Source organism: Electrophorus electricus, chromosome 14 (genome assembly GCF_041902795.1).
Source record: "Electrophorus electricus isolate QZ-2024a chromosome 14, ASM4190279v1, whole genome shotgun sequence".
Taxonomy (NCBI): domain Eukaryota; kingdom Metazoa; phylum Chordata; class Actinopteri; order Gymnotiformes; family Gymnotidae; genus Electrophorus; species Electrophorus electricus.
The window spans coordinates 16,451,930-16,478,288 of record NC_137510.1 but is presented as its reverse complement, the minus strand read 5'-3'; the positions used below and the strand labels follow the sequence as shown (position 1 = coordinate 16,478,288).

The window sequence follows — 26,359 nt, the reverse complement described above, 5'->3', positions numbered from 1 at the left end:
TATTATTTGAGTTTATTTATTGTAAAAATGTACATTTTTAAGAATGTCAGTAAAGTTTTCTTTCCTTCATTTAACACAGTAATAAGATGTAACATACAATGGAAATGTTATATTGTGAAACCAGCAGCATTATTTTATGCTCTGAAAGTACTGATGTTTAGTTATGCCTGGAATCGCCATAGTAAAAATCTCATAAAAAGAAAATTGAACATTAATGGTTGGATAATGTAAAGGGAAACATAAACCTCTAGTTTTTGCTTCGTTAGCAGATTTCTTTTGTTTACTTTGCTACACTTCTATGGCAATAATGCACTTGAACATTACTGCTTATGTCTCCACATCATATGGCCTGAACTTGGACTTCATATTTCTGTGAAAAAGATGTAGTTTTTACTTTTAATATGTTGATAGACTGTTTTGGAAATAGTTCATATCAAACTATGTTGGCTCTAAATCCCAAGACCAAATTCAATATACAGACTCCCATTATATTCCCAAATCAGGAATTGCAGAAACAGGGTCCCAACTGGTTCTGATATTAGGCTCTGAGGCCTGCTTAATTTCCTGAGTGAAACTTGAAACAAATACCTATTAGAGTACATCTTCCCAGTATGACCTATGAGTACTCTATACATCAACTTCTTAGAAAAGGCACACATTTGATCTCAAAATCAAAATTAATAGCCATCCCAAATGAAATGAAAATACATAAACAATGATGCCAGACAAAAGGCACAAATGTTTCAAGCTCATTGAGCTCACAGGATGATAGCTGAGTTCTGTCAGTTACAGTATGCTTTCTTCACTTTCCTCAGTCACTGAATTCAGATGAGACATCCTCTGTTTCAAGATGGCTCTCCACATACGACACAGCATGCCACCTCTGTATGCACACACACACACACACACACGGTCAAAAACATTACTTCGCAGTTTGTCTCCTGACAATTTCTGAAAGGCGGTGGCCAGTCTGCACGCGTGCTCACTTGATGCCACAATACTTCAGATCATCCCTGCAGGCCATGTAGAGCAGGACATTCAGGGTGAAGCCATGAGCCAAGACCTGCATGACAACAAACATGAGCATGAGGCCTCTGCATGGCAGTGCTGTGTAGAGCAGGACAGAGCACTGCACTCACTGTGCTTATGGTGTGCTCATCCACTGGGACAGCCTTCAGCCACTGCACCAGGGCCTGGGTCTGATCATGCGACCATTCCACCTTGTTATCTGGGGAGAGAGGGTGTGTACATTTACATTTTTGGCATTCAGCAAATGCTCTTATCCAGAGAAACTTACAAAACTGTCTTGTCATCTACTCATACAATGCATCATAGCCAGTACAGTAGGTTATAGTTCAGATAACATGGAACTAGAATACTGTTGAAATATAGGGATCAATGCTGATACCTAGAAGTACAAAACATATATAAGCTCCATCTCAGACAATGAGTGCAATATGAAACAATATCAAATTATACATGTTAGAGCTTTGGTTACCCAACAAGTGCGGAATCTTTGGTCAATCTAAATATTCCACAAATAGAAATAAAATGTCTTTAGTCTGTGTTTGAAGACTGCAAGGTACTCTGCTATCCAGACAGCCAGTGGAAGTTCATTCCACCATTTGGGAGCCAGGACAGGATAGACTCAATGCTTGTTCCACGAGACCTGAAGCGTTTCAAGCCGAGCTGTACTCGAGGTTTGAAGTACTTGAGGTACGGATCGGACTTTGACTATAGACATCATGTATGGAAGGGCTGGTCCATTTTTAGCTTTGTAGGAGAGCATCAAGGTTTGGAAGCCAATGAAGGGAATTCAGCAGGGGAGTGATGTGTGAACTTCAGAGGTGAGGTGGTTACATGTTATGATGCATCATAACATGATAGCAAGGTTTTCTTTTAATTAAACAGGGGTTTCCTCACTCCACATGTATTCACACAAAGAGAGACCGTCTTTAGTTGTTATAACACTAAGCCAACCCTTTCATTTTAATGATGACAGGGGCATGGATGAGCATCAGTAACAAATCCTGAATAAGACTCTGAATAAGAGCATCTGCCAAATGCTGCAAATGTAAATATGCAAGACACTAACATTCAGGAGAGTCTTAATTACTCATGAAAGAAAACCACCACACTTTCATGGATTACAGTTAACAGGGAAGGAATATTTAGACAAGCCTTAAGAGTTTGTGCCTGGGCTTGGTGTGACTGACTAATGACTATGTTGAGGTCCAACACCTTTCCCCCACAGCTGTTCACATCAGTAATGTAGTACTGCATCGGCGAGTGAGGGTGGTATAAAACACTGCCTTGTTGTAACTTCCAGTTGGCACAGGCAAATGCTTTTATTTCTTAAGAATAAACACTTTAGGAAAGGGGAAGAAAAACAAGACAGGAGAAGTAGGACAAAGGAGGACATAATACTTACCATTGGTTTCTGGTGCAGACCTTTCCTTAAGGCTATCTATCTGCCCTTGTTTACTTTGCACTGAATCCCTGAGCAGTTCCTGGTATTCCTTCTCCTTCTCACTTAGCTGAGTCAGTAATCTGGAAACCCAAAATAAAGCATGATGCCTATCAGCCTCAAGGATTCACAAATGATTTTACTGTTCTACCAATGCCCCCTTCTGGCCGTTTATGAGGCATTTGGAATGTTCTTATCCTAGAATATAGCTGGAGTAGTAATATGAACTTCCATGATTCAGTATCAGTTTCACTGTTCATTCCTACAATGATCACAAGCAGATAGGTGGAAGAGTCAAAGAGAGTCATCTCTACTTATATAAGCCCAAATGAGCTAGCACTGAAAAATAAATTCCTAGAACACTCCTGGGGTAAACACTGTCCAGAGCTGGCTGTTGGGCACCTCCAGGTTTCTTGGCGTAACTTGGTAAACTCCTGGGCCAGGGGTCTATAGCTGCTTAGGAGGCTGGCAGGCAGTCTGGAACTTGTGGCCTGCCCTTCAGACCCCTCTGGGTGCTGGGCAGGGCCACCGTCCCCAGCAGGGGACTCTGCAGATGCTTCCTGGCCATTTTCCCTGGGCTGCTCTGTTTCGATAGGAGTGCCTTCCTCCATCTCGAAGGAAGACTGCAGCTGAAGCTTGAGTTCTAAGGAGCACAAGGAAACGAGGCATGAGGGTGGAGTGTGTAAAGGCACTGGGGCAGCGTGGAGAGTGGGCCTGGATGTACCTGGCAGTAGAACAGTGATGGCATCCTGCACAGCCTGTCTCAGCAGGTTATCCAGAGCAAACATCCAATGAGGTTTCACCTGCTGCTGCCGCAGCACCCTCTTCACCTGTAGAAGCAATGGCAAGGCTCTCGTCAGGGTGTGCTCCTGAGCTGTCTGCTGATACAATGTTAATTATACCAATGCTGCCACATACAGCATCCTGGAAGCTGAAGAGCACCGCCTGCAGGCTGCCGAGGGCTACTGCGTCCGTGTGCAGGCTTGAGCGAAGCTTCAGGAGTCGGGTTGTCAGCTGCTTCTTGTCTGGGGAGCGGATGTTCTCAGACAGGCAGCCTATCAGCTGCTTGATCTGCTCTGAGGTGATGCTGGGTTCCTCAGTCTGCAGGACAGGAGTGTAGAGCAAATAGCAAAACCCACAAAACAAACACCATTTCAGGATAATGCAGTCCATATTTCACAACACAAAATAGATGCACATTGCCTTTGTGTGTGGATGTGGGTCATGTGTGCATGCGCGCGTGTGAGAATTGATTTACCGGTGGCAGTGAGTCCTGAATGTTACATACTACTTGGCCTATGTAGTCAGTAAGCACTTTGTGAAGGGTGTTTCTCCTCTCACTGTCCTTCCTCAGCAGGAACAGGCCTAGCTGCTCTCCTGTCACAGAAGGACTCGATAAGTCAACCTGCTGCTCCCCTGACACCCTGGAACACACACACGCCCACATGCACAAACACAACACTTCAGTTACATTTAACTAGTGCTTGTGCACCATGCACCCATTTCATGGTGTAATAAAAATAGGTGTTTGTCATGGTGTAATAAACAGGTGTTTGTCATGGTGCTCTAGCTCACGGTAGGAAGCTGGGAGGGCTCTCTGAAACATCACTTCCTCTGATGTGGTGAATTGGACTCCTCAGGTCCAGAGAGCTGGAAAGCTCCATCTTCTCAGCATCTGTGTCCTCCACATACACAGCGATGGGCACAGACATGCTCCTGTGGTACTCTCCTGCTCACACCAGGCCAAATCAGTGAACAGCAGTTTTATGCTTATATATAATAATACACAGGAATACACTGCAGTACCTAACAATTGAAACTACAATGCTCCATAACATACATAGAAATGGCACCTCTAACCTGGACATTTTCAAAAGGCACTGGACACATTGCACAAAACTACAGTAGCCACATACACTAAGGCACAAGAAGTTTCATGCCTAATTATACAGATAACAGAGCTATCAATGTATAGTGTATAGGACCACACTCACCAGCAGAGCTGGATTCGACCTCGGCTAAGTAAGGCTGGAGCTTGGCTCGTTTTCTGCCTTTAAGGAAGACATATTTTAGCAGCTCAGAGGCAGTGGTCCTCTTGTCTGGGTTGGGCTCAAAGCAGCACATGATGAAGGTTTTGGCCTCCACCGACATGCACTCTGGCACGGTAGGGTGGATCTTAAACATGCCCACCTGGAACACAAGGGCCTGGGCTTAGCAGTCCTAATGGGAGCATTTCCTTCATCACATCCACATGTCTAAACCAAGGCCTTAAGAGTATATGCCTATGATGCACTGTCAAAACTACATTTGCAGTACACTATAGGAGGGCTACATCATAAGTGTGACAAAAGTGCTACCTTAAACATGGCTGCCTGTGGGCTGCCAAGCTCATGGAAGGGTGTTTTCCCAGTGGCCATTTCTATAATGGTACAGCCTAGGGACCAGATATCAGCTGGCTTCCCATATCCCCGTGGGCCCTTGTCTATAATCTCTGGAGCCATGTACTGCAGAGTACCTACATGCATTTGGGATTTTAAAAAACAGGTCTCAATGATTAAAAGGTTTATTAAAGGTTTATAATACAGTCAAATACAAAATTAAGAAAGAGAAGGCTGTGTTGCATAATTTGTCATCCCTTATGTGAAAGCACGAGGGAGTGGCGAGTCCTGGGGTTGCTAATGTGGCCCATCTCCCTAGTTCAGTCTTGACCAACAGCATGTTCTAACTGACCATGTCAATGTGAAATCAAAAGTGCTCATGCATGAGACATTTCTCCAAGCCATAGTAGCTGATTTGCTATGACACCATCACACACACACAATCAGTGCATGATAAATATGTGAATTCAAAGTAACTTAAGTACAAAGTTCACCTGTAAAGGTCTCTGTACATGGATTGATTCCTGCTAGTCTTTTAGAGGTTCCAAAGTCAGAAATCTTGAGTACACCACTGTATGTGTTAATCAGAACGTTGTCACCCTGATGGGATAGGCAAAATGATCAGAAAAAACAGGACAGGTATCTGTTCATGTCTACACAGCTACAGGTTCAAATCTGTGGCTCTCTTAGGACTGTACCTTGATATCTCTATGAACTATCTGATTATCATGAAGGTATCTGAGTCCTTCAAGGATCTGCTTGGTGTAGAAGACAATGGTGGGCTCATTATCTTTAAGGGGACCCCATTTTGATCGTAAGAGAGAGGACAGGCTTCCTGTGGAAACAAATGAGAGTAGATCAATATTTTTGCCACAATAAAATATACACTATCTCTGTGTGCTCATGTGCACTCATGTTGAAATATCAAACAAGGCAAGCTTTTACAGGAAGAATCAAAGAGCATGCAGCACTTACTGTCTGCCAGACATCCTCCCACACATGAACATGCAACCAAAATGTCCAGCTGAACATAAAAGACTGGTTTTCCACATTGCTTGTGTGACTCAATGAATGACGTGGAGTTAGGAGGGGGCAACGTCACATACCTCCTGGCACCTCTTCCATGAAAATTTTGATGAAGCCATCCTCGCTGATGGAGCCCAGGTACTGGACAATGTTGCGGTGCTTTAGCCTCTTGTGGAGAGCTATCTCCTCATGGAGTGGCTGGGAGTAGCTGCCAGAGAGAGAGAGAGACAGACAGACACAGAGAGAGAGAGAGAGAGAGAGAGAGAGAGAGAGAGAGAGAGAGAGAGAGAGAGAGAGAGAGAGAGAGACAGACAGCCAGCCAGACAGACAGACAAAAAAGGTGACCCTCAGTGTAACCCAAGTGAAGTGAAATGACCCATTTCCCATTTTGAATGACAGGCTGCAAGTCTGCATTATGGTGTCGTTTGCTTTAAAGAAATAACAGCGGCCCTTAGGTATATACCCACATTGCTTTCTGGGGATAAACATTGAGTGGGAAAAGTCTAAATACACATTAATCTCTCTTGAGGACAAAAGTTATCAAAACCTTGGCACCTCTGAATATGTTCAGAAAGGCCTAAACATTTTTCTAGTTCAATGTTTAGTGCTAGAACAGGAAAGACTGTGAAAGGATCAATGAAACGACAGCAGTCAAACATGTCCATACGTGCTGTCTTTCTCCGGAATCTCCTTGATGGCAATGCGCACTTGATTGCTCAGGTCTCGGCCGGCATACACCACTCCATACGTTCCTTTCCCGAGCAGCACTTTCTCTCCATTCTCCCCTTTCTCATACATGTGCTGGAGAAGCAGAATGAGAACACGGCAGAGACCGGACAGCCATTAGACACCAATTCTCATGCTGTATTCCTCACACAGGTAAGGAGCATATTGCACTTTATCCCCACATCCTCAGTAGAGGGGAACACATTCCTGTGTAGAAACACCCATTCAGGATACGGTGAAACTGCTGTCGGGGCTCTAAATACAGATGCACGCAAGGCTAAACATGGCACAGGAGGAAGTGGAGAAGCAAAGAAAGTAAGTGACAACTGGTGGGACTGCCCACGTGGTGGGAACTGAAGTACCTGGATGATCTATATGTCAGTGTTCTTACTCCACTTTTCCCCCAGAGGTAGCTAGTAAATTGTAAGCACTCGACTGCTAATAAAATGAACACCCCCTTTATGTGTATCCTGCCAAACAGAGACTGTTCTGTATAGTTTCAAGTTATGAAAACGAACCACTACACTAAAACTAGCAAAAGTTAATGTTCTTATTATACTGTAGTTAATTTGTAATGGTTAAATGGGTATTATCAAAACTGTCTCACCTCCAAAACTCCTCCACTAGCAGGGCTAAGTTCATCCACTGAAGACTCTCCCTGACATATCAGAGAGTTCACCAGTTCACAGAATCTATGGGAAGATAGTCACATTCACATGAGCAGAGCAGGAAGCATGCCCCTCCCCACCCACAATGATAAAGCAATTAACCATTAACAATACTCCTGCTTTTTCTGGTAAATAGTAATGTTCTGCATGTTATTATTTGAATCCCTAAACAAACAGATTTAAACAATCATTTTCCAGTACGTCATAACTCACATGAGCTATAAAAAAAATCTGTCGTTACAGTAATGAAGGCTGCTTGTCTATTTAGAATAATACTGACTGTGAATATTTCTATCTATATAATAAGCATAACATGACAGTTCCACACTCTTGTTTTCATTTCACTGTGTGTGCGCGCATGTGTGTATGTATTACTCACCGTTTGCAGTGCAGATCACTAGGAAAGCACAGCTGGAAATCATCCGAATTATACAGGACATAGAGAAAACAGCTCCGCTCATCAAATTTAGAGATACTGAAAGAGGAGACCAAAAAGCATATTGATTGGTACACAAATTTTTACCCTAGACATAAGTTATTCACAGACACCTCACATTGTGGCATACATTTTTCTGTAAATCTTATGTGAAAGTAAAACCATGTGCATGTCATTTCAGCAGAAACAGTGAGGGGTACTCTTTCACACAGTATAAATTAGGCCAAGCAATAGATAAAACACAGCAAACAGATCAACTAAAGCTGAATAAGCTGAATAATGCAGTCATCAGTCATCAAACTGCTGTATGCACTCCTCTCTCAGTGCAATGACACACTGTATACCCAAAAACATGCTCAACACTTTCCTTTGCAAGACCAGGAAACAAGGTTTCCAGGCAGTAGAAAGAGCATAAAGGGCAAGTAGTGTAACCTGCTTCTCCTGAGGAAATGATCACATCTGACCCATTACATAACAATGCCAGACTGATGTTGCAAGCATCTGTGCAGAAAACAAGCCCTCCACTGCTCTGAAGGCTGACCATGGGATCAAAAACTAGGCTAAAGGCCCTGAAAGACAAAGATTCAAATATAGCACAGAAGTTGTTTCTGGAATCAGGAAGAGAACTGTAGCCACATGGGAAAAGGTTTAAGATATCTGTTTGTTAGCTCAGAGGCTCACAGAGAGAAGGCGGCGGCATGAGAGAGACAGCTGGGACTTTAAAGAAGGGTGTCTGCTTAATCTACTTAATATAAATGTGAACATAAATGCCTGAGAGCTGTGGTGAGTGAGTGTCCCACATGAGCATACCTCACGCCACGGATTGCTGATGCAGGGAAAGTCCACTCATAGAGGCCTTTCTAAGTGGGACAAGAGGAAATGGAACATGCTTACAGATGACTTAATACAAAGCCCTTTAATACAAGTGCTCACCACAAATCTCTAGTGAGACACTAAAATATCCACTAAAAAAGGTCAAAATAATACGAAGACATATTGCTGAAACACATTCTACAACATTCTAATAAGCTGCAAGACGACTGAATCATTTCTGACCATTGGGATACTGAATACAACATTCACCTCACTGTATGACCAAAACTACGATTGTTTCTGAAGCGATAATACGGCTGCATTATGGCTGGATAAGACTTGCCCCGGGTTAGTAAGGTCCAATGTATATGTATGCCTCTTCAGCCATGGTGCTAGTACATTCTCTGGTACGTGTGAACTTCACAACGCTGTGTCACATTACAGTGTTGTGAAACCGGACCTCAGCTATTGTCTACTATGCGCAGTCTCCTCTGCCTTTCATTTAAGAAAAAAACACCTTGTTAATAATTCATCACCACTAGAAAGCTCCACCCTGCTGATCCATCACTGGCGGCACTCGTCCAGAAGCCCACAGCACAGACGGGTGGCCAGCCACATGAGCCCACCATGGGCTAGACATGGCAGGGTGGAAGAGCAGAGAGGAGAAGTTGGCGTGTCACGTACCTTCAATGGAGCAACGTGTCTCAGCTGCACTGTGCGGCTCTCGTCCTCCTCGCTCACACTCACTACACTGGGCTGGAATGCCTTGGTTGGCTCCAGGATAAGGACCTGTAACGATAGCCGTTACAGATACCACTGTTTCCAATACCCACAGGCTTCAGGCCAACATTCTAGCTGCTCATGAGAGTCCCAAGGTGGAGTACAGACCACACTCTTACAGGGCAGTGCGCTGTGGATATGGTAGGTTTGCATGCTTGCACCATCAGCTCCATCCAAAAGTCCACCATCTCCTGTTTAGGATGCTTCACCTCTGGTGGTCTGGTAAACTGCTTGTACAGAATATATGTCTCCATCACTGATCCTACATACCTATAATACAACCCACATTGAACAATTAGGTAAAGTGTTATGTATGGGGCTCCCATTAAAGTAAATACCTGACCGTCATCTTAAAGACATGTCCAGATGGAAGTGCTTATTCCTGAGAACAACACTATTAACTGTTTAAGATACTCACCACATTGGTGCTTTGAGTCTATAGAGTTTCTCAGAGGCCTCTATGACTTTCTTGTGCTCATTGGCCAGAATTCCAGCTCCGAGGTAGAAACCTACATCCCAGTAGTCCTGCATCTTTTCCAGGCTTCCCTTCCTGCCAAGTAGACTGCTGAGAGTGACACCTGGCCCCCAGGGCAAAACAAAGACAATGAAGACAATGTCAGTTAACCAATACTGAAACATGACAATCCCGGCAAACTGTAGCTTCAGTTGTGCAAGAGAACACTAATGCCCTTCACTTGCTGTACTGCCATCATGAAAACTCTCTGTCCTACTGATGCTGAGGACATGATCTCACAAGCACACAAATGAGGCAGTACAGCATCAGTTCACCCTCGAGCATTTCTTGTTCCTTAAATATATAGGGCACAGGACAAAGGTGCAGGAACTGAATGACACATACCAATTTTGCGCAGCTCAACAGAGGTGTCAAACCCATGGCCGGCAGCCATGAGAAGGACCACGTTGTTGATGCCTGAGTGCAGAGAGGGTTCCATCTCGAAAGCCTTACCGTACCTGTACAGAAAAGTATGGGTAAAAACAGGACAGATAAGGGCGACCTGAAAGCATGGCTGTGCAGATAAAGCCAGCTTCTGTTGTGAAAATACTGTCACCACCGATAGCATGAATGCTGCATGTCCGCTTTCTCTGCGCATGCTGATGGCTCCGATGAAATCTCTTAGCCAGCCACAGTGCCCACAGTAGATGGTAGGTATGTACCGGCACATTATATCCTTTAGATGAGACCACTAGGTCATTATGTGCACAAACCTACAGCACCCATATCCTAGCTATCCATGGGTTAAGGTCAAACTGCCTGTGAAGATATCAGTAGCTCAACATTCTTTGTCCCAGAGGCTTAGATGCACATAGTGCAGAGGGGAGGGAGTCTGGCTGGGAACAGTATTACATTTTATCCCTGTTATGGAATATTGGCTATGCCTTTTACTTCTTTTGAAATAATGTAACATCATAATGCTGCCGCTGTCTATTTGGATGCAAAAAGAATAAGCAACAGATGTCCAAAAAAATCCCTTAATTATGAGAGACCAAATACAGTGGACCAGTTGTGTACATACTACTTGCGCATATATATGTAACAACTGCTAATACACACATACTAGTTATATATTTGGGCTCTTGAAAAGCACTATATTCATTTCATGTATTATTATTATTATTATTATTATTATTATTAGTTACATTTGTCTATGTAGTATGTGCAAGCAGTGTATGTGCCTAAAATTTCTTCACACAAATATGTGTGTGTGCTTGCTCAGACCCTGTCTCAATGGCAGCAGGTTGATGCTGTATCACAGAGATGCACTCTCTTGCAGTAGTATCTTTACTTCCTTTTGAAACATTACATGTGTTACTTTAACCAACATAAAACATTGCCATTCAAGACACACAGTATTAGTTTTAAGGGTTTACATGACCAGTTTCTCAGGCGAAACAAATCAGTGGAGAGATTTCGTAAGGTAGGGTTACACCTTAAACAATTACTCTAAATTAAGCTGACCTACTCTAAATTAAGCTCACCAAAGGCATTTCACTGCCAGTTATACTGTGTATGACTATGTATGTGACAAAAACGTTGAACTTTGAATGGAATTTAAAAATTGCAGTCTCATGTGTTTATATTTCCTTTGCATCTAACACTACACCATTAAGTGTGTGACAAGCATAAACATCTTCAACACTGTGGTGAGGAGTAGAAATGGCAGAGACGCAGATAGGATATCGGGCCTCACCAGTGGCAGGCCTGATCACGGCTGCTCGTGTCTGTGAATCCAGAGCTCATGAACATGTCCTTGTAAATGCGTCCACAAAGGCAGTACACATCTGATGCAACCTGGTCTCCGGACCCCACTAAGGGCAGAATAACTGAGAGGGCCTTTGCACGGTCGCCAGGAAGATTCCTCCTGGAAAGACAGTTGGGGGGGGACAGGACAAGATATTGGGTAACACGTTTAAGATTGCCATTCTTTAAAATCAACATGCTTAAGATGATCCATCATTCCACAATAATTTTATAAATCATAAAATCATAAATCTCAGTACAATACTGTACACCTACTGAAAACATGTATGACAGAAAATAGTCCATATTGCTATGATGATGCATGTCATCAAAGAACATTACCTGTTGAGGGCAAATATATAATGAAATTTGATGTTTGGTTGTGTTGCCACCATGCACATGGGCAAGTTATTCAGGGTTTCCACAAGATTAATTATGGACTCATAGTCCTGTGGAAAAGCAAAGGACTAAATTATATTCAATCATTTATACAATTTACCAGAAGTATCACAGTGTTTGCGTCATTGTGGCTGATTTGTTTATGACATTAATTACAAGAAAACAGCATTTGGGTCAATTTTTCCACATCTGTTCATAAATCAAAATGTTAGGTTGTAATCAGACATTACTCATCTACAAACAAATTCACATGCACAGGCAACAGAAGGAGAAAATGCTGTTGCTCATACAAGAGAATGCAGCAATAGAAGAAACCAGCACGAAAGCGTGAAATCAGCAGTATACTGACTGTGCTCTATGTGCTCGGCTGCCCTGCCAACCCCCACCTGGATGTCACGGTAGGACAGGAGGAGGCTCATGACTATGTCGGGACTGAGCAGCTCCACCGTATCAAGGCGCTTCTGGATGTGGCCCAGCTCCTGGCTCAGGGCTTGACCACTGAAGCGTTCCCGCGCCATGCGGATGTCCCGCCGGATGGACTCATGGACATACTCGCTGTGGAGATAGAGTCCACTCTATCAGTTCATCTCATTCAGGAGACGAGCAGTTTTTTTCAAAATTCGAAATGTTAATGGGTAAAGTACTCATTGCAAAGAGACAACTACTGACCTAGCATGAACTTGCACATTCTCCAAAAGCTTAACCAGCTGGTTCACTAAAGGGGTCAGCAATGGTTCAATGCTAAAGCTAGGCTGCAAGAACTCCTTAATGCCCCACATTAGAGTTGCATCACAAGAGAAAACCTTTCCCTGAGGCGACACCATGTATGGTATAAAAGTATAGCTCCCACATTGCTCCTGTTGGGACACAAACATACATACAAACAAACAAGCAAACAATAAGTAAATAAATAAAGAAAACTCTCTGAAATCAAAGCAATGTTGGATTTCTGTGGCTTGTGTCTTATATGGCAAAGCATTCGTGTTTCATAATAATAAAGGAAATGTTCAAGAATTTAATTGGTCATAGGTGTCCATGCAAAAACCAACAATGCAGACATGCCATGAATTGTTTTATTTTTAGCAGTGTATGTAGGATTACATGCATAAATTCAAAAATCATGTGTTATTTTGCAAGTATTTATTGCACAATACTAAGAGTCCTACACTGCCTACCTTTAGAACATGAAGATCATTTTCTTGCTTATTGCAGTACAATATAATATTGTCAGTCATGCCGAAACTCTCTCTCACACCGAGGTGATAAAAGAGGGAAGGTTGGCGAAAGGAATCGCTCATCTCAACAACAGCAACATCTGCAATGAAATTTAAGAAATAGCTTTCTAGAAAGCCTCTTAGATGTATATGAATGGTCTATACAATGTTTTAGAGCGCTACGTTTCCCACAGCGTTTAAAGGCAAACAGACCTTGGGGTGTTCTCACATGCCTACACTTGCCTGCATTGTAGAAACTATCCAGACTGTTGGCTGTACCCACCGCAATACATTCAAATGGGATGGTTTTAAGATCCCCTTGCGAGTCTGCGCAGGCTTCCTTAAGGCACCTTAGTGAAAGATTTTCCTCAGTTTGTGGCACCGAAGCGTCTTCAGCAACAACATACACCACCGATAAGACTCGGCTGCGACAGCGAGGTGAAGTTAAGCCCTTATTCGTGCCGCTGAGTTCGATAGCCAGAGGGTCCTGCCACAAACTTCCCGCCGATACTCTGACAGGATCTTTCCTTCTGGTTTCGTGCAAGCTCATGCGCCTGCGTTCGGTTGTATACATTGTATCCCGTGTTATTAATTTAAAAAAATCAGCTCCGCAACTTCATTTCGTAGATCTACTGCGTGGTCGTGTTCCGTAATTTCCCAGGTGAGTTGGGAGTTCTCAATCCAATTGGACACGTCTTTCTCCCTGCCCACTTTTGCTGTCACTTTAGACCGAGAAGAGGGAACGTTATCTTTGGTGCCCCCTACCGTCAAGACTTTGATGAAAAATACGAGATTATTAATCCTCTACATTAACAAAGCGCGAGGGTCCTGCAAACAGAAGCCGGACAATACAACTGCAAGGTTCGCGCAAGCAGGTGTTTCTAAAAACAAACATAAAAAGCTGATTCTTTTTTTCTCTCTCTAAAAGCTGACCTATTCAGTTTGTCCCATTAATGTTTTAAGATGTGTGATTTTTGGTGTTGGTGGAAGATAATTTATTACTACTCTGCTATCAATCATGATGCTATTATTTTCGATTAGCCAAGTTTTCAGACGACAACACGTTCGATATGTTTATGTCAATTTTTATGTCACTTAAATAACAGCACATCAGAGAATTGTTCCAAAGTATATCTCCACAGACAATCGAGACCAGCACTGATGGAGACATACTAGATGGTAACACATTTATACAAAATGTCTAATATATATAGTCTTTGAATATCAAAATGGTAATTATTCTGATATCAATCTGTCAAACTCTGAGTAGCCTAATCTTAAACCTGAACCCCAATGAAGATCTGTGGCAAGAACTCTCCATCACCTAGACCCAGCAATTTTGACAGCTCTAAAAGCCAGTGAAAAATTTTACCCTCTCACAAATGGGCAAAGTAAAGATTAGTAGACTATCAGATCATCTTCAGATAGAGGTAAATATACGAAAAACAATGTTTTGTACAATTTCCGTTCATTTTGTAAATGGGCAGTGTATCGAAGTTCCTTGAAGCTTTACGCCGAAAAAAAACAAAACTTTTTAGCCATTCCATTTTGGGAGTGCGCTTTGCTTACCTGTACCTAAATGAACTAGCTAGCTAATGAAATCAAACGAGCGTAGAAACAAACAAATAAATAAATACATGGAGAAAACAAGCTTTTCTTTTGTTCTGCTTGCATTTTCGTCACGAACTGTACTCAAGCGCTTGAAGATTAAACAATTAGTTCCAAAATAATGTGCATTACCCCATACAACCAACTTTACTCTAATTACAATACTTCTCCAAGCTGTCAATTCTTCACTTAAGTTTTTCTTATTAAATGCTACTAAAGACCGAAAATATTCCACTCATTTTCCCTCCGAGGTCTCGCTGTCGGCTAAGATAGCTCCCTCGCGCGTTTCTGCGCTGCCGAGGCACGTGCTGGAGACCCCTTCATTCACCTCCCTCCCCTCACTAAAAACAAGACTACATGCGCACTACAAAACATGGCGGACTAACATCACATTTAGGAAATTAACTAAAATCTTTCGAACGAGGTAAATTATCTTGTTTACATGCGCATATTAATATTATTTTGGCATTACCTCGGTTTACAAACATTCCTTTAATAAGCCATTGAGGGGAACTACAATGCTAGCTACCTAGCTACAGTCTCTGATACATTGCTACTCAGAAGGCTAATCTTGTTGCTTGGTTTCCTAAGATAGTTAATATAGCTCACTAGCTAGGCTACATTACTGTTGTTGTTAGCCCTACTAGCTAGCTAGCCTTCCATGAGAATGCCAGTGCAGTTGAGTACCAGCAGACATCAGTGATGCAGATATCATTACCCGGACGCTTATTCGATTCTTATATTTGTTGTGAAAAAGTATCTATTTATAACGGCGATTACGCAACTAGACAGCTAACCGTAACGAATCTTTACTCAAACTGAGACATGTTGTGCTAGTAATGTTAGCAGCTAGCTGGTTATTTGTCGCGGGTTATTGCTTTGATCCCTGGCGTATCCTTAGGTCGGCTTTGGCTTTGTGTTCTGTTTTGGATGGTTGCTTTTTGTCTTTGCCTATTTTAGATATATTCGTTGGTCTAATAAGTACTTAACTAAGATTTTCTTTGATAACCGTTAGCTCTCGTGTGTTATTACTGGCTCTTCTGTTGCGTCCCGGGAAAATAACGTTGCTGTCATTTTCTTTGCGAGAGGAGAGGGAGGGACTGGTCGCCTGAATTTGGACGCCATCCTCTTGGCGCAAAAAGGCGCACTTCTTTTGAAAGAGAAAAATACCTAACTGAGGAACCGTATCCCAAGACACTAATGCAGACCTAAGGTATTGTTGTTCATGGGTTTATTATTTATCTAGTTGTACACGATTGCATATATTTATTTCATTACCTCTAAAACCATGTCAGTTTTGCGTGATATATATTGTAAACAGGAGTGTTGATATTTGTTTAGCAACATCAAGGTGCTTTTATTACTCTAGCTAGTGAAAGTGGGACAGAGATTTTTTAGCTAGCTAGGTTAGTACTGCGTTGCTACTTTAATGGGTGCGCAAATGGTCAGTGTTCCTGTTATTATTTAAGAAAAGCAATCACGAGGTCTACCACTTTACTCTGACTTCGAGGGTCACTTGCGCGATGTCTGACCCGACGACCTTAGTGTCACTTAAGCGAGATGGACTGTGGTTAAAAAAAGATTGTGCAGTCTTTTTTTTAACATGATATCTAACGGTCCATCTGACAGCGAGACAGGGATGACAGCTGGTTTTGCTCCTTTGTTACTTAGTGTTGATGTGTCCCACACCCTTACCCCCTGCCTGGGGCACAGAAGGAAGATACCCAATACATTTCGCTAGCTGATTAAATCAAAGAGAAACGTTTTTCACCTCTCTCACAGACTCATAGTAAACATAAACCAAAATATGGATTCGACTTGATGTAAAGTCCTAATTTATTTTGAATGTTTAGAGGCTTGGTCTCAGTCTAGCAGTACTTAAATTTCAATGAAACTGGTTTGTGTCCATTAAAGAGGGAAGTGAAAGTACTGCAGGATCATGAGAAAACCTGTGCCTCCGAAAGGTAAGGTTTTATATGGCTCATGACATGAATACAATTCATGACATTTTACAAGAATGTTACCAAAGCTATTTGTTATAAGTAAGGTAGGCTTTACTTGGTAAACAAGGTGTATATTTTCCCAAATAAAAATAAAGCATTTTCATTTTTACTGTATTTTATGTGATGTAAAGGTGACATATGTCCATTTGTTGTACTTTTCCCACTCTCTCTCATTAGCTATTGAGTGGAAAGATGGCAGGCGAATCAAACATGCCCGGAGTGGAAGGCCGTCACGCGTTCCTTCACAGTATCAAGGTACCTGTGGGTCATCACTAATCTGGTTTGAACCTGTTAGCTTTATTTCATTTGTTTCATATTTGACCTGCACCCTTCCAATTTTCAGAATTAAATGTTACCCATGTCTGGACCAGTGTACTTTCTCCATAGTTAGACTTACATCTGAGAGATAGGGGTGGAACCTATAAGTGAATACTACTACAGTATACCTGATGAGGTTCAAAGATTTTTCCTCACTGTCCCTCCATAGGGCACTTTAGTTGGGAGAAGTATTTGAAAGAAACAGGTGCCATAGCTGCCCCTGCCCACTGTTTCAAACAGGTGAGCATCTTTTTTGTCCACACAAACATAGCTCTAGAATGGGCTTAATCTTAATAGCCTAGCTGACAAGCACCATGAGTTAATTTGGAACGACTTATTGACATGACAGACCTTGTAAAAGGGTTTTCATCACTGGGTTAAAGTAGTAGCAGCACTGTTGCACTGAGGCTGGGGCTGGACTCTGAGTGCATGCTGCTCCCCCACAGAGCACTACACCTCCAGTGAATGAGTTCAAGGCAGGGATGAAGCTGGAGGCCCAGGACCCCAGGAATACCACGTCCACCTGCATCGCCACCGTAGTGGGGCTGACTGGCTCACGCCTACGCCTGCGTCTCGACGGCAGTGACAACAAGAACGACTTCTGGCGCTTGGTTGACTCGTCTGAGATCCAGCCCATTGGCAACTGTGAGAAGAATGGGGGCATGTTGCAGCCACCTCTGGGTAAGCAGGACACACACACAAACACACACAGATGCACTCACACATACATATATCACATGCACACATACACTCATGCACATATAAGCACACACATACACACATATGTACACCCACAGACACATAGAAACACATAGAAAACTGAGGCAAAGACTTCAGTTCATCTTCTCATTTGGTATGAGTTACTGAAAGATTTCATGTATTTTATATAGAGATTTAACATATTTGATCTTATAATACTTTTCTTGTTAAATATTTTTCAATATTAAATCAATATAGAAAGTAATCTATATAGAAATTAATATTTCTATATTAAATTCTCTATTAAATGTTTTTTTTTTCTATTTAATATATGACATAAATCCACTGGCAAGTTTTAGCAGATCAGAACTCCATGTGTAAGGTCTTTAGTAAGGCCTTGACCATCCTCTGGATGTTACTAAAGAAGATTACAGAATCAAGTTTTTTTTATTACATGGTTTGTTAATTGTAATTCAAGTCATGCATTTACATAGTGCATTTCATGCAATTACATAGTAATTGCTGAACTTATATTAGTAATTACAACATATTAAAGTATTTAGCATTTATATTTTGGGGCATATCCTCACGATGTAAATCCTTGTAGAGAGGATCGAGTGTTTCCTCATGATTGTTCTTGTTTAATGGGTTTCATTTCTGAGATGATTTCTCAGTGGGAGTTTTGATCTCCAGGGTTCCGCCTGAATGCATCATCCTGGCCCATGTTCTTACTAAAAACGCTTAATGGTGCTGAGATGGCCCCAGCACGCATCTTTCACAAGGTAACCACATACACATGTATGCACACACACAGACACACACACACACACACACACACACACACACACACACTCCTATTGTGGGACTGCAAAAATTATAGAACTGTGAGATAACTGTTGCACTGTGAATAATTATGGGGTTTATACAGTAAATGAAGAATTTAAATTATTTTAAGAAGGCAGACTATGAAAAGTTATTTTAATATTCAATTATGACACTAGTATATGTGAAATATGCATGTTAATGTGTGATTGAATGTTCTGTGTTAAGTCCAGTAAACAAAATCCTTGAGGGGACAAGCATATATTTCTGCCAGTCAAAATTCTTAGCTTCATTTTCTTATTTACAAACAAAAAGTGTCTGCAATGATTCTTTTCTTCATGTTATTTCTATCTCCCTAAAATGACTAGTGAGTAAAACAATGCCCAATTTTACAACATTCCAAAAAAATTCCAACATAGAGTGGCAATGGTACCAATGCATGCATTAGAAATGCTGATTCATTAGTGCCAGTATTGGTAATCATGTTGGTATTTGTGTCAGTGCATTGAGGAAGACATACGTGTCTCTTCATTGGCCTAACATTTCTGTCTCACGCTAATTTCCACTCTTTCTTTCCATCTTTCTCTCTCTCATGCCATTTTTGTGGTTCCTCAGCAGGAGCCTCCCTCACCGGAGCAGAACTGTTTCCAGGTGGGGATGAAGCTGGAGGCAGTGGACAGGAAGAACCCGCACTTCATCTGCCCTGCCACAGTGGGGGCCCTGCGGGGTGTGGAGGTGCTGGTCACCTTCGACGGCTGGAGGGGCGCTTTTGACTACTACTGCCGCTACGACTCCAGAGACATCTTCCCTGTCGGCTGGTGTGCGCTCACTGGAGACAACCTGCAGCCCCCCGGCACCAAAGGTGTTTCTTTTTGTCCCTTTCTCTCTTTCACTGTCTCTCTTTTTCTCTCACTCTCATTTTTCTCTCTGTCTCTGAGCCAGTACTTGTTATATGCTTCGTCACTGGTGCTTTTTCCAGCATTTAGAAACAGAACAGCATAGTGCTCAAATGAGAAACTGGATGAAAGGTGCCATTTGCCTTTGTCCAGAAAATAGGCAGAATCTGAGCTCTTGTGCAATAATGAGATATGTGGTTTTAATTCAATGTAGCTTAGTGAGAACATTCATTTTGATGTAAATGTGTTTCTGTTTTACCTAACAGAAACACCAACATAACAAAAATTTAATAATTTGGGGCAGAAATGCAGCATTTTCAAATAACTACTGGTTAAAAATGTTAAGATGGAGATAAACACTACAAAGAATGATGGACTCCCCAGTCACAGAAGTGGAATACAGTGAATATGAAAGTGCACTGTAAAGTGTGGAACTCTGCATGTCCTGGCTACTGGTAAAACAGTGGCAGAGGGGGTGAATGTGAAGGGCACTTGCAGGTACTTGTGAGCTCTTGGCACATGCCCAGCTGGCATGCTGCTGCTTGCTGAATGCTTCTTACCCAGCAGTGGGCCTCGCGTTGGCGCCTGCCCTCCAGGAGCTTCCAGCGGGAGTGGCAAGGAGAAAGAATTGAGCTTAAGGGTTCCTGTTTCATGTGGGCATGGCCTGTGATGTCAGAGCAGGGAGGAGGAGACAGAAGGAGTGGCAAAACGCTTTGGGTGGGACTGTGGAGGAGAGGGTGAAAAAAGGGACAGTGAGTTCAGTGAGTTTTCACCCAGGCGAAAGTGCAAGAAAGGGATAGAGAAAGAATGAGACTCCATTACACTCATTGCATGCACTGAGGGACTTCATACCATTTTGGAAAGCTGTAGATTTATTTGTGGTAAGCTGTGTACTGTTTTGTTTCATTCGCCTGCCTGTGTGTGACAGTGTGTTAGTACAGATTTAATTCACACATTTGATCTGTGTGTGTGTGTGTGTGTGTGTGTGTGTTTACCTCAACTTCGCGTAGGCGACATATGCAAATGTGTGTGTGTGAGTGTGTGACAGGGCCCCTTGTGAGGGACAGATGGTAAGGGAGGCCTACAAACAGTTGATATGAGCCATGCATTGGAACTTGTGCTTAGCCAGTGGTCACACATGCACTGGAACTTGTGCTCTGTGCCCACTGTTGGCACATAGTTGGCACATTGCTGTCATGCTATCATAATCTCTCAGTCCTCAAGAGTGGCCTCACGCACACACGCGCGCGCACACACACACACACACACACACACACACACATACACACACACACACACACACACACACACACAGGGTACCTTCTCCTCACTTTGTTTTTCAAGGTCTTTTGCAAAAAGATCGAAACTGAGGGCAGGAAGGAAGTGTGTGGGGCTTGTAACACCCCAGTCACACATACACACCAGTCCTAAATCAGGGCACATCGCCTGTGTAATGTGTGTCCTTGTCACTTTGGCTTGTGTGAACCTGGGCTGTGTGTGAACCTCTCCATTCCTTCTTAGCTTAGTCTGAATTGCAAAGCTGGCTACCTGTACAGGTGCGTATAACTCTTGCTCTGTGTCAGCTGAAAGGTGTTGTGTTTTGCTGTGGAAGAGAGAGTACTCTAGCAGGTCATATTTTAGACATGTCTCTTTCGCTTGTGAGTGTTCATTGTTTTTGTCATTTTGCACAAAAATGCAGTGTTCATTTAACTCTTAATTATTTTTCTTCAAGCTTGCTAACCCTTCTTTGGAAATAGTTCTTCCCCTTTTCTCTCTTTCTCTATCTCTCTCTGTCTTACTCACACATGCATGCTCATACACTCACTCATGCTGTGCTTCAGGGGCCACTGGCAGCTGGAATGTGTAACACAACTCGTGCCTTTGTTCAGTGGTTCTAAAGCGAAATGGGTCACCATGGCTCTTAAAACAAAAGCCCTGTGATGCTGTTGTCTGATTGGTGTTTGTTGTGGCCACTGCTGCTCTTATCACTCACTCAGGGTTAGTTCTAAAGTGTCAGTATTGCTTCTGCAATCAAGCTAAAGATTAGAGATCATTTTTCAAAGCCAATACAGATTCAAGTACTGATCTTTTAAGTCCAAACTTTTCAGTTTTAAGCACTGGGCATATATAAGAGGGCTGTCTCATCCACAAATGTGATATTTTATCCATTTCTGGTCCTAATAAAATTGCTGTGCTTGTCCTTATAAAAGGTGTGCCATGTTTACCCGGTGATGAAAGCCTAGTTTACTTTCTGTAGAAACCAGAGTCTGCCAGTGGCAGCACCCATCTGGTTATGTCACACTCCTTCTTCATTTCTCCTATGCCCTCAGTGGGGTTACTGAAGCCACCGCTGGGTACCCTAGGTACCCTGCCAGACGGCAGTGTGGAGGGCACAGGCATGCACCCTACGTCCGGCAGGCCTCCAGCCCAGAAGGGACGCAAGCCAGGCCGCAAAAGAAGAAAGTTGGCCATTCCCTGGAGCCAGAAGGGCACCACAGCCATCATGGAGCCCCACGTAGAGCAGCCTGGAAAAGGACTAGAACCTGTAAAAATCCCTAAGAAGAGAGGCCCTAAGCCTGGGAGCAAGGTATGCCATGGGACAGGGTACACCACAGAAAAGGGCGCACCACGGAACAGGGCACACCACGGAACAGGGCACACCACGGAGCAGGGTGCACCACGGAAAATGGTGCACCATGGAACAGAGTAAACCATGGGATAGGGTACACCATGGAAAAAGGAGCACCAAGGAACAGGGTATACCATGGCACAGGGAGCACCATGGCACATTAAGTGGGATTCCTTTGTTGCATCACAATAAAAGCATCTCAACTTCAGATTACTTCAGGTGTATGTCTATTACTTCAGGTGTATGTAAGGATATTTCTCAAATATCTGTACATGTGTATTGTTTGTATGACATGTAGCTCGGCTGGGCTAAACGTGCTGCTTGGCTGGAAGGAGCAATGGCAGGTCCTGGCAGACCCCGAGGTCGACTGCCTGCCAACTGGGCTCAGAGCCAAACGGAACCCATCAAGATCCCAAAGAAGAGAGGCCCTAAACCTGGCAGCAAGGTCTCCTTATATAATCACCTTGCCTATTGCCCCCTACTCTGTTTGATGTCTGCATATGTCTGTCATTATTTGGGTCGTGTGGAAGGTTAAACATAAGCACCAATAGTTGGTGACTCTACTGTGTGCGTGTCTCATCCTTCCAATAAACAGAGGAAACCGCGTGTGATGCCTGACCCTGTGCCCACCTCCCCCACCAGCAGCACTCCAGAGCCAGACACCAGCTCCGTGCCACTGGACAATGCCACTATCCCCAGCGCTGCCTTGCAGGCTCCCACAGGTACTGGTATCAGTCTGACATTTACACTTCCTCTCCAGAACCCTTAAACCATGTCTCACTATGAGATCACAAGTAGATTTGAAGTCTTATTAAAATGAAATGGTCAATTCAATTACCTGAATAGGCATCTTAGATTTAGCTTGGTGTCTTCCATTTGCCATCCAGATTCAGCTGCATGGCTGATTTAGCCAGCTTTGGGTCAGGCAGTGCGCATGCTCTGAAAGAAGATGCCATGATGTGATGACTGGGTAATGTTCCACCTTATTATTTGTGCCCTCTCTCCTGCTGCGCTTGTGCGTTTTAGTGTGTGTGTACCTCAACAAGCACGGGAAGGTGGGTCCTCACCTGGACTCACGGCGGGTGCAGGCTTTGCCGGACCACTTTGGGCCGGGGCGGGCCTCTTCAGTGCTGCAGCAGTGTGTGCAGGCCTGCGTGGACTCTGCCCACAACCAGAGCACCGTCTTCTCCTGCCTCAAACCAGGCCATGGTGGAGAGATCATCTCAGGTCAGCACACATATACATACATATGATCCCTCACTCACCTTCTGCAGCTTATCTTTACAATGCCTATGGACCATGTCCTTATAGTTGCTAGAGTTTATTTATTGTGATTCCAGGCTAGAAGTGGTTTCCATTTACAGATACACGGTTATGGAATCCTTTCTGTTTAAATCTTGTGTGCAATGCCCCAGCCGCTCGAACTCAGACCTCTTGCTCTTTTGCCACACAGCGCACTTTGAGCAGAAGCAGCACACCCTGACCCTTCCAGCAGTGAACAGCGTAACATACGTGCTGCGCTTCCTAGAGAAGCTCTGTCACAACTTGCACTGTGACCCGCTTTTCGGCAGCCAGCCTGTGTCTCAGGGAGGGGTGCACTATGAAAGCCATGCGCATGCAGGTATGCACATAAACACACACACACACACGCACACACACACACACACACACACACACACACACACACACACACACACACACACACATCCCCACAAGCACATACTCATGCACACAGAAGTCACTGAGTGGCACTGAGGTGAATGTAAGTCATATGCTGGAGTCTGTACAGACATGCATGCATCTGTAAGTGTGTCCCCTGTTGTCTGTCTGTCAGAGAGGAGGAGCTTCGCAGAGTGCCCTAGTTCAGGACCAGGGCGAGGCACTAAGAGATTCATCCAGGACTCCTGCAGCAACAGCCCATTGCCCCACAAAATGGCCAGAAGCCATCGCCTCTCCTCTGAAGGTACCACACCATTAGTACAGAATAACAATGGCTGGAGTCAGGCATGGCTGCAGCAAGAACATGCCTGAAATATTTGGATTTAGGCACGCATTCCCTAAGATGAAAACTTTTCATCCTAGAATGTACTCTGCACTGTATGAAGTGTGTTTATGTTCTCAGCTTCTCATGTTTTATCACTGAATGAATTTGTGTTTGTGTTCAGCAGAGCCATTTCTGTTGGAGAATGGAGGCACAGAGCACTTGGAGAAAACCCCCCTGTCACCTAGTAAGAGTCTGGGTCTGCACCCTCATACACAGGGCTGCCGCTCACCTGGCCAGCTGCATCGCTTAGGCTCTGCAGGTGTGTACACACCTGTAAACAAACACAGGCACACACACAAAACCACATAGGCCCTGATCCCACATCTGTCTCCCCAGTTAGTGCTTCTGTAGTTTTGTCTCTTTGAACTGAGAACCTGAGAACATGTCAGTGAAATGGATTTGGATATACAAAATTTGTATATCACAACATCACATCAATATACTGATTTCGCTGAATTGCACATAAAAGTCATATTTTTGATGTTGATATTTGTGTTTCTTAATACAGTTTTTTCCTGTCATTACATGATTATGTTGGGACATATGGAACATATGAGCAGTGCTCTTTGCCTAATCTTAGAATGTATTGGCTTTTTACGCGCCTCAGTTTTTTAAAATGACTTAAGTAAAAGCACATGTGAATCAAGTACATTTAAATTAGTATTTCATAATAGGCTTTTGTGAGCGTTGCACAGTTGACATATTTGTCTGAGTAGAGTTTTGTGATTGGCGCTTGTGTGCAGGTTCAGAGCGCTTCCTGAACACCAGGGACAGTCCCCGGCCAAGTGGCCACGACCCAAACCTGTGGACAGTGGAGGACGTCATGCAGTTTATCAGAGATGTGGACCCTCAGCTGGGCCCACACGCAGACCTCTTCAGGAAGCATGTACATTAAGGAGTAGAGAGGGACAAAAGAAACCAAAGGAATAGCAGAACAAGATAATAGTAATAGTTGTGTATATATAAACCAGTAAAGATGTAGGGCTCTAAAGTGTTCATGCCAGTGGAGAGCAGAGTAGCTGCTAATATGAGTGTACCACTGTGTGGCCTCTCACTCATGAGCATGTGGGCAAATTTAGGGCATACTTACAAGTCTATCGTTATGCACTTCATTGGTTTCAATGTGATAGATTGTAATTTTGACCCAGTCTTCTTTGCCATTGGCCTGTTTCAGGAAATTGATGGGAAGGCTCTCCTCTTGCTGCGCAGCGACATGATGATGAAATACATGGGCCTGAAACTTGGCCCCGCCCTCAAGCTCACCTTTCACATCGACAGACTTAAGCAGGGGCGCTGATCCACCTTGCACATCGACAGACTCAAGCAGGGGGCGCTGATCTTGAAAGGCAGAGCTGTCTTCTGACACCCCCTTTTACTCCTACCAAGCACCCCTTCCAAGAGAAGGCTTATGCCTACTAAAGCATACTGTAGCAGTGGCCTTCACTGGCCATTTCTCAACATGTGTCGCTTCATCTGATGTGACCTGTTCATTTCTCTTTGTCCTCATCCTTTGTGGTACTCATTACACAGTGTAGCACAGACTGCCCAGGTTCCATGATCAGGACTGTTGATTCACACACAATTCTCTCCAAGGTGTTTATATACATCTGGAATGTATTGTGTGTTCTTGTCTCTGCCTTAGGTTGCAGGTTCAGGAGACATGTGGACTATATCCAGGTCATTTCTAGGCCTTGGCTTTTAAGACATCTTTATTTTTTCCCCATGCATTTTATAGCCCCAATCAATAAGGGCTTGGACATGTTTTTGTAAACTTCAGGTAAACACTAGATCTCTCCTTTGGGATTGGTTCTGATTGATGTCTCCTTCAGAGACATTTTGTTGTACCTAATACTGTACTTTATACATAACACCTAACCTGCAGTTATTTCCATGATAAAGTTTGTGTTTTGTATTGTTTTAATGTTTACTCTGTGTGTGTTATTTGTACTTTTTTATTTTATTTTTACACAATATTGTTAAAGAGTTCATACATTCTGAGCGTTATACTCAGTAAGGCTCAAATAAAATAAATCTTCTGTAGACTTTCCTGCATTGTTCTTCAGGACCTCGAGAATATAACACACTATATTACTTAAAAAATTGAAACAGAAAAATATTTGTAGGTTATTAAGTCCTACTAACGGTCATTTTGTTACGTTTAGAGAACGTATGA

At 43.2% G+C, this 26,359-nt stretch overlaps 2 protein-coding genes across 7 annotated transcripts; one reads left to right on the top strand and one right to left on the bottom strand.

Moving 5' to 3' along the window:
- si:ch211-1i11.3 (mitogen-activated protein kinase kinase kinase 5) lies at positions 1–15,117 on the bottom strand. 2 transcript variants are annotated; one of them, XM_027001630.3, is made up of 28 exons: positions 13,411–15,117; positions 13,129–13,268; positions 12,623–12,810; positions 12,340–12,508; positions 11,897–12,003; positions 11,505–11,675; positions 10,154–10,266; positions 9,713–9,872; positions 9,414–9,564; positions 9,199–9,303; positions 8,512–8,561; positions 7,645–7,740; positions 7,205–7,289; positions 6,539–6,672; positions 5,952–6,079; positions 5,544–5,680; positions 5,340–5,445; positions 4,825–4,982; positions 4,462–4,657; positions 4,043–4,196; positions 3,726–3,891; positions 3,386–3,568; positions 3,192–3,297; positions 2,870–3,110; positions 2,432–2,550; positions 1,140–1,228; positions 987–1,063; positions 1–883 (listed from the first exon to the last, which is right to left on the bottom strand). In XM_027001630.3, the coding sequence occupies exons 1-28, from the start codon at positions 13,739–13,741 to the stop codon at positions 787–789; spliced, it is 3,957 nt and encodes a 1,318-aa protein (XP_026857431.2). In that variant the 5' UTR covers positions 13,742–15,117; the 3' UTR covers positions 1–786. The 2 variants fall into 2 exon arrangements, with proteins under 2 accessions (XP_026857431.2, XP_081552269.1); XM_081696143.1 differs by lacking the exon at positions 13,129–13,268 and having other exon boundaries at positions 13,451–15,117.
- Positions 15,085–26,233, top strand: LOC113572197 (polycomb protein SCMH1). 5 transcript variants are annotated; one of them, XR_003410081.3, is made up of 17 exons: positions 15,085–15,199; positions 15,864–15,988; positions 16,690–16,739; positions 16,956–17,033; positions 17,266–17,336; positions 17,543–17,777; positions 18,489–18,577; positions 19,233–19,479; positions 21,844–22,100; positions 22,441–22,587; positions 22,738–22,864; positions 23,169–23,369; positions 23,596–23,763; positions 23,977–24,105; positions 24,308–24,445; positions 24,930–25,131; positions 25,361–26,233. XR_003410081.3 is itself a non-coding variant. In XM_027001575.3 (17 exons), the coding sequence occupies exons 3-17, from the start codon at positions 16,715–16,717 to the stop codon at positions 25,481–25,483; spliced, it is 2,175 nt and encodes a 724-aa protein (XP_026857376.1). In that variant the 5' UTR covers positions 15,085–15,199; positions 15,864–15,988; positions 16,690–16,714; the 3' UTR covers positions 25,484–26,233. The 5 variants fall into 5 exon arrangements, 4 of the variants coding, with proteins under 4 accessions (XP_026857376.1, XP_026857377.1, XP_026857373.1 ...); XM_027001575.3 differs by having other exon boundaries at positions 19,236–19,479; positions 24,930–25,072; XM_027001576.3 differs by having other exon boundaries at positions 24,311–24,445; positions 24,930–25,072.
- The last annotated feature ends 126 nt before the right edge of the window (positions 26,234–26,359 follow it).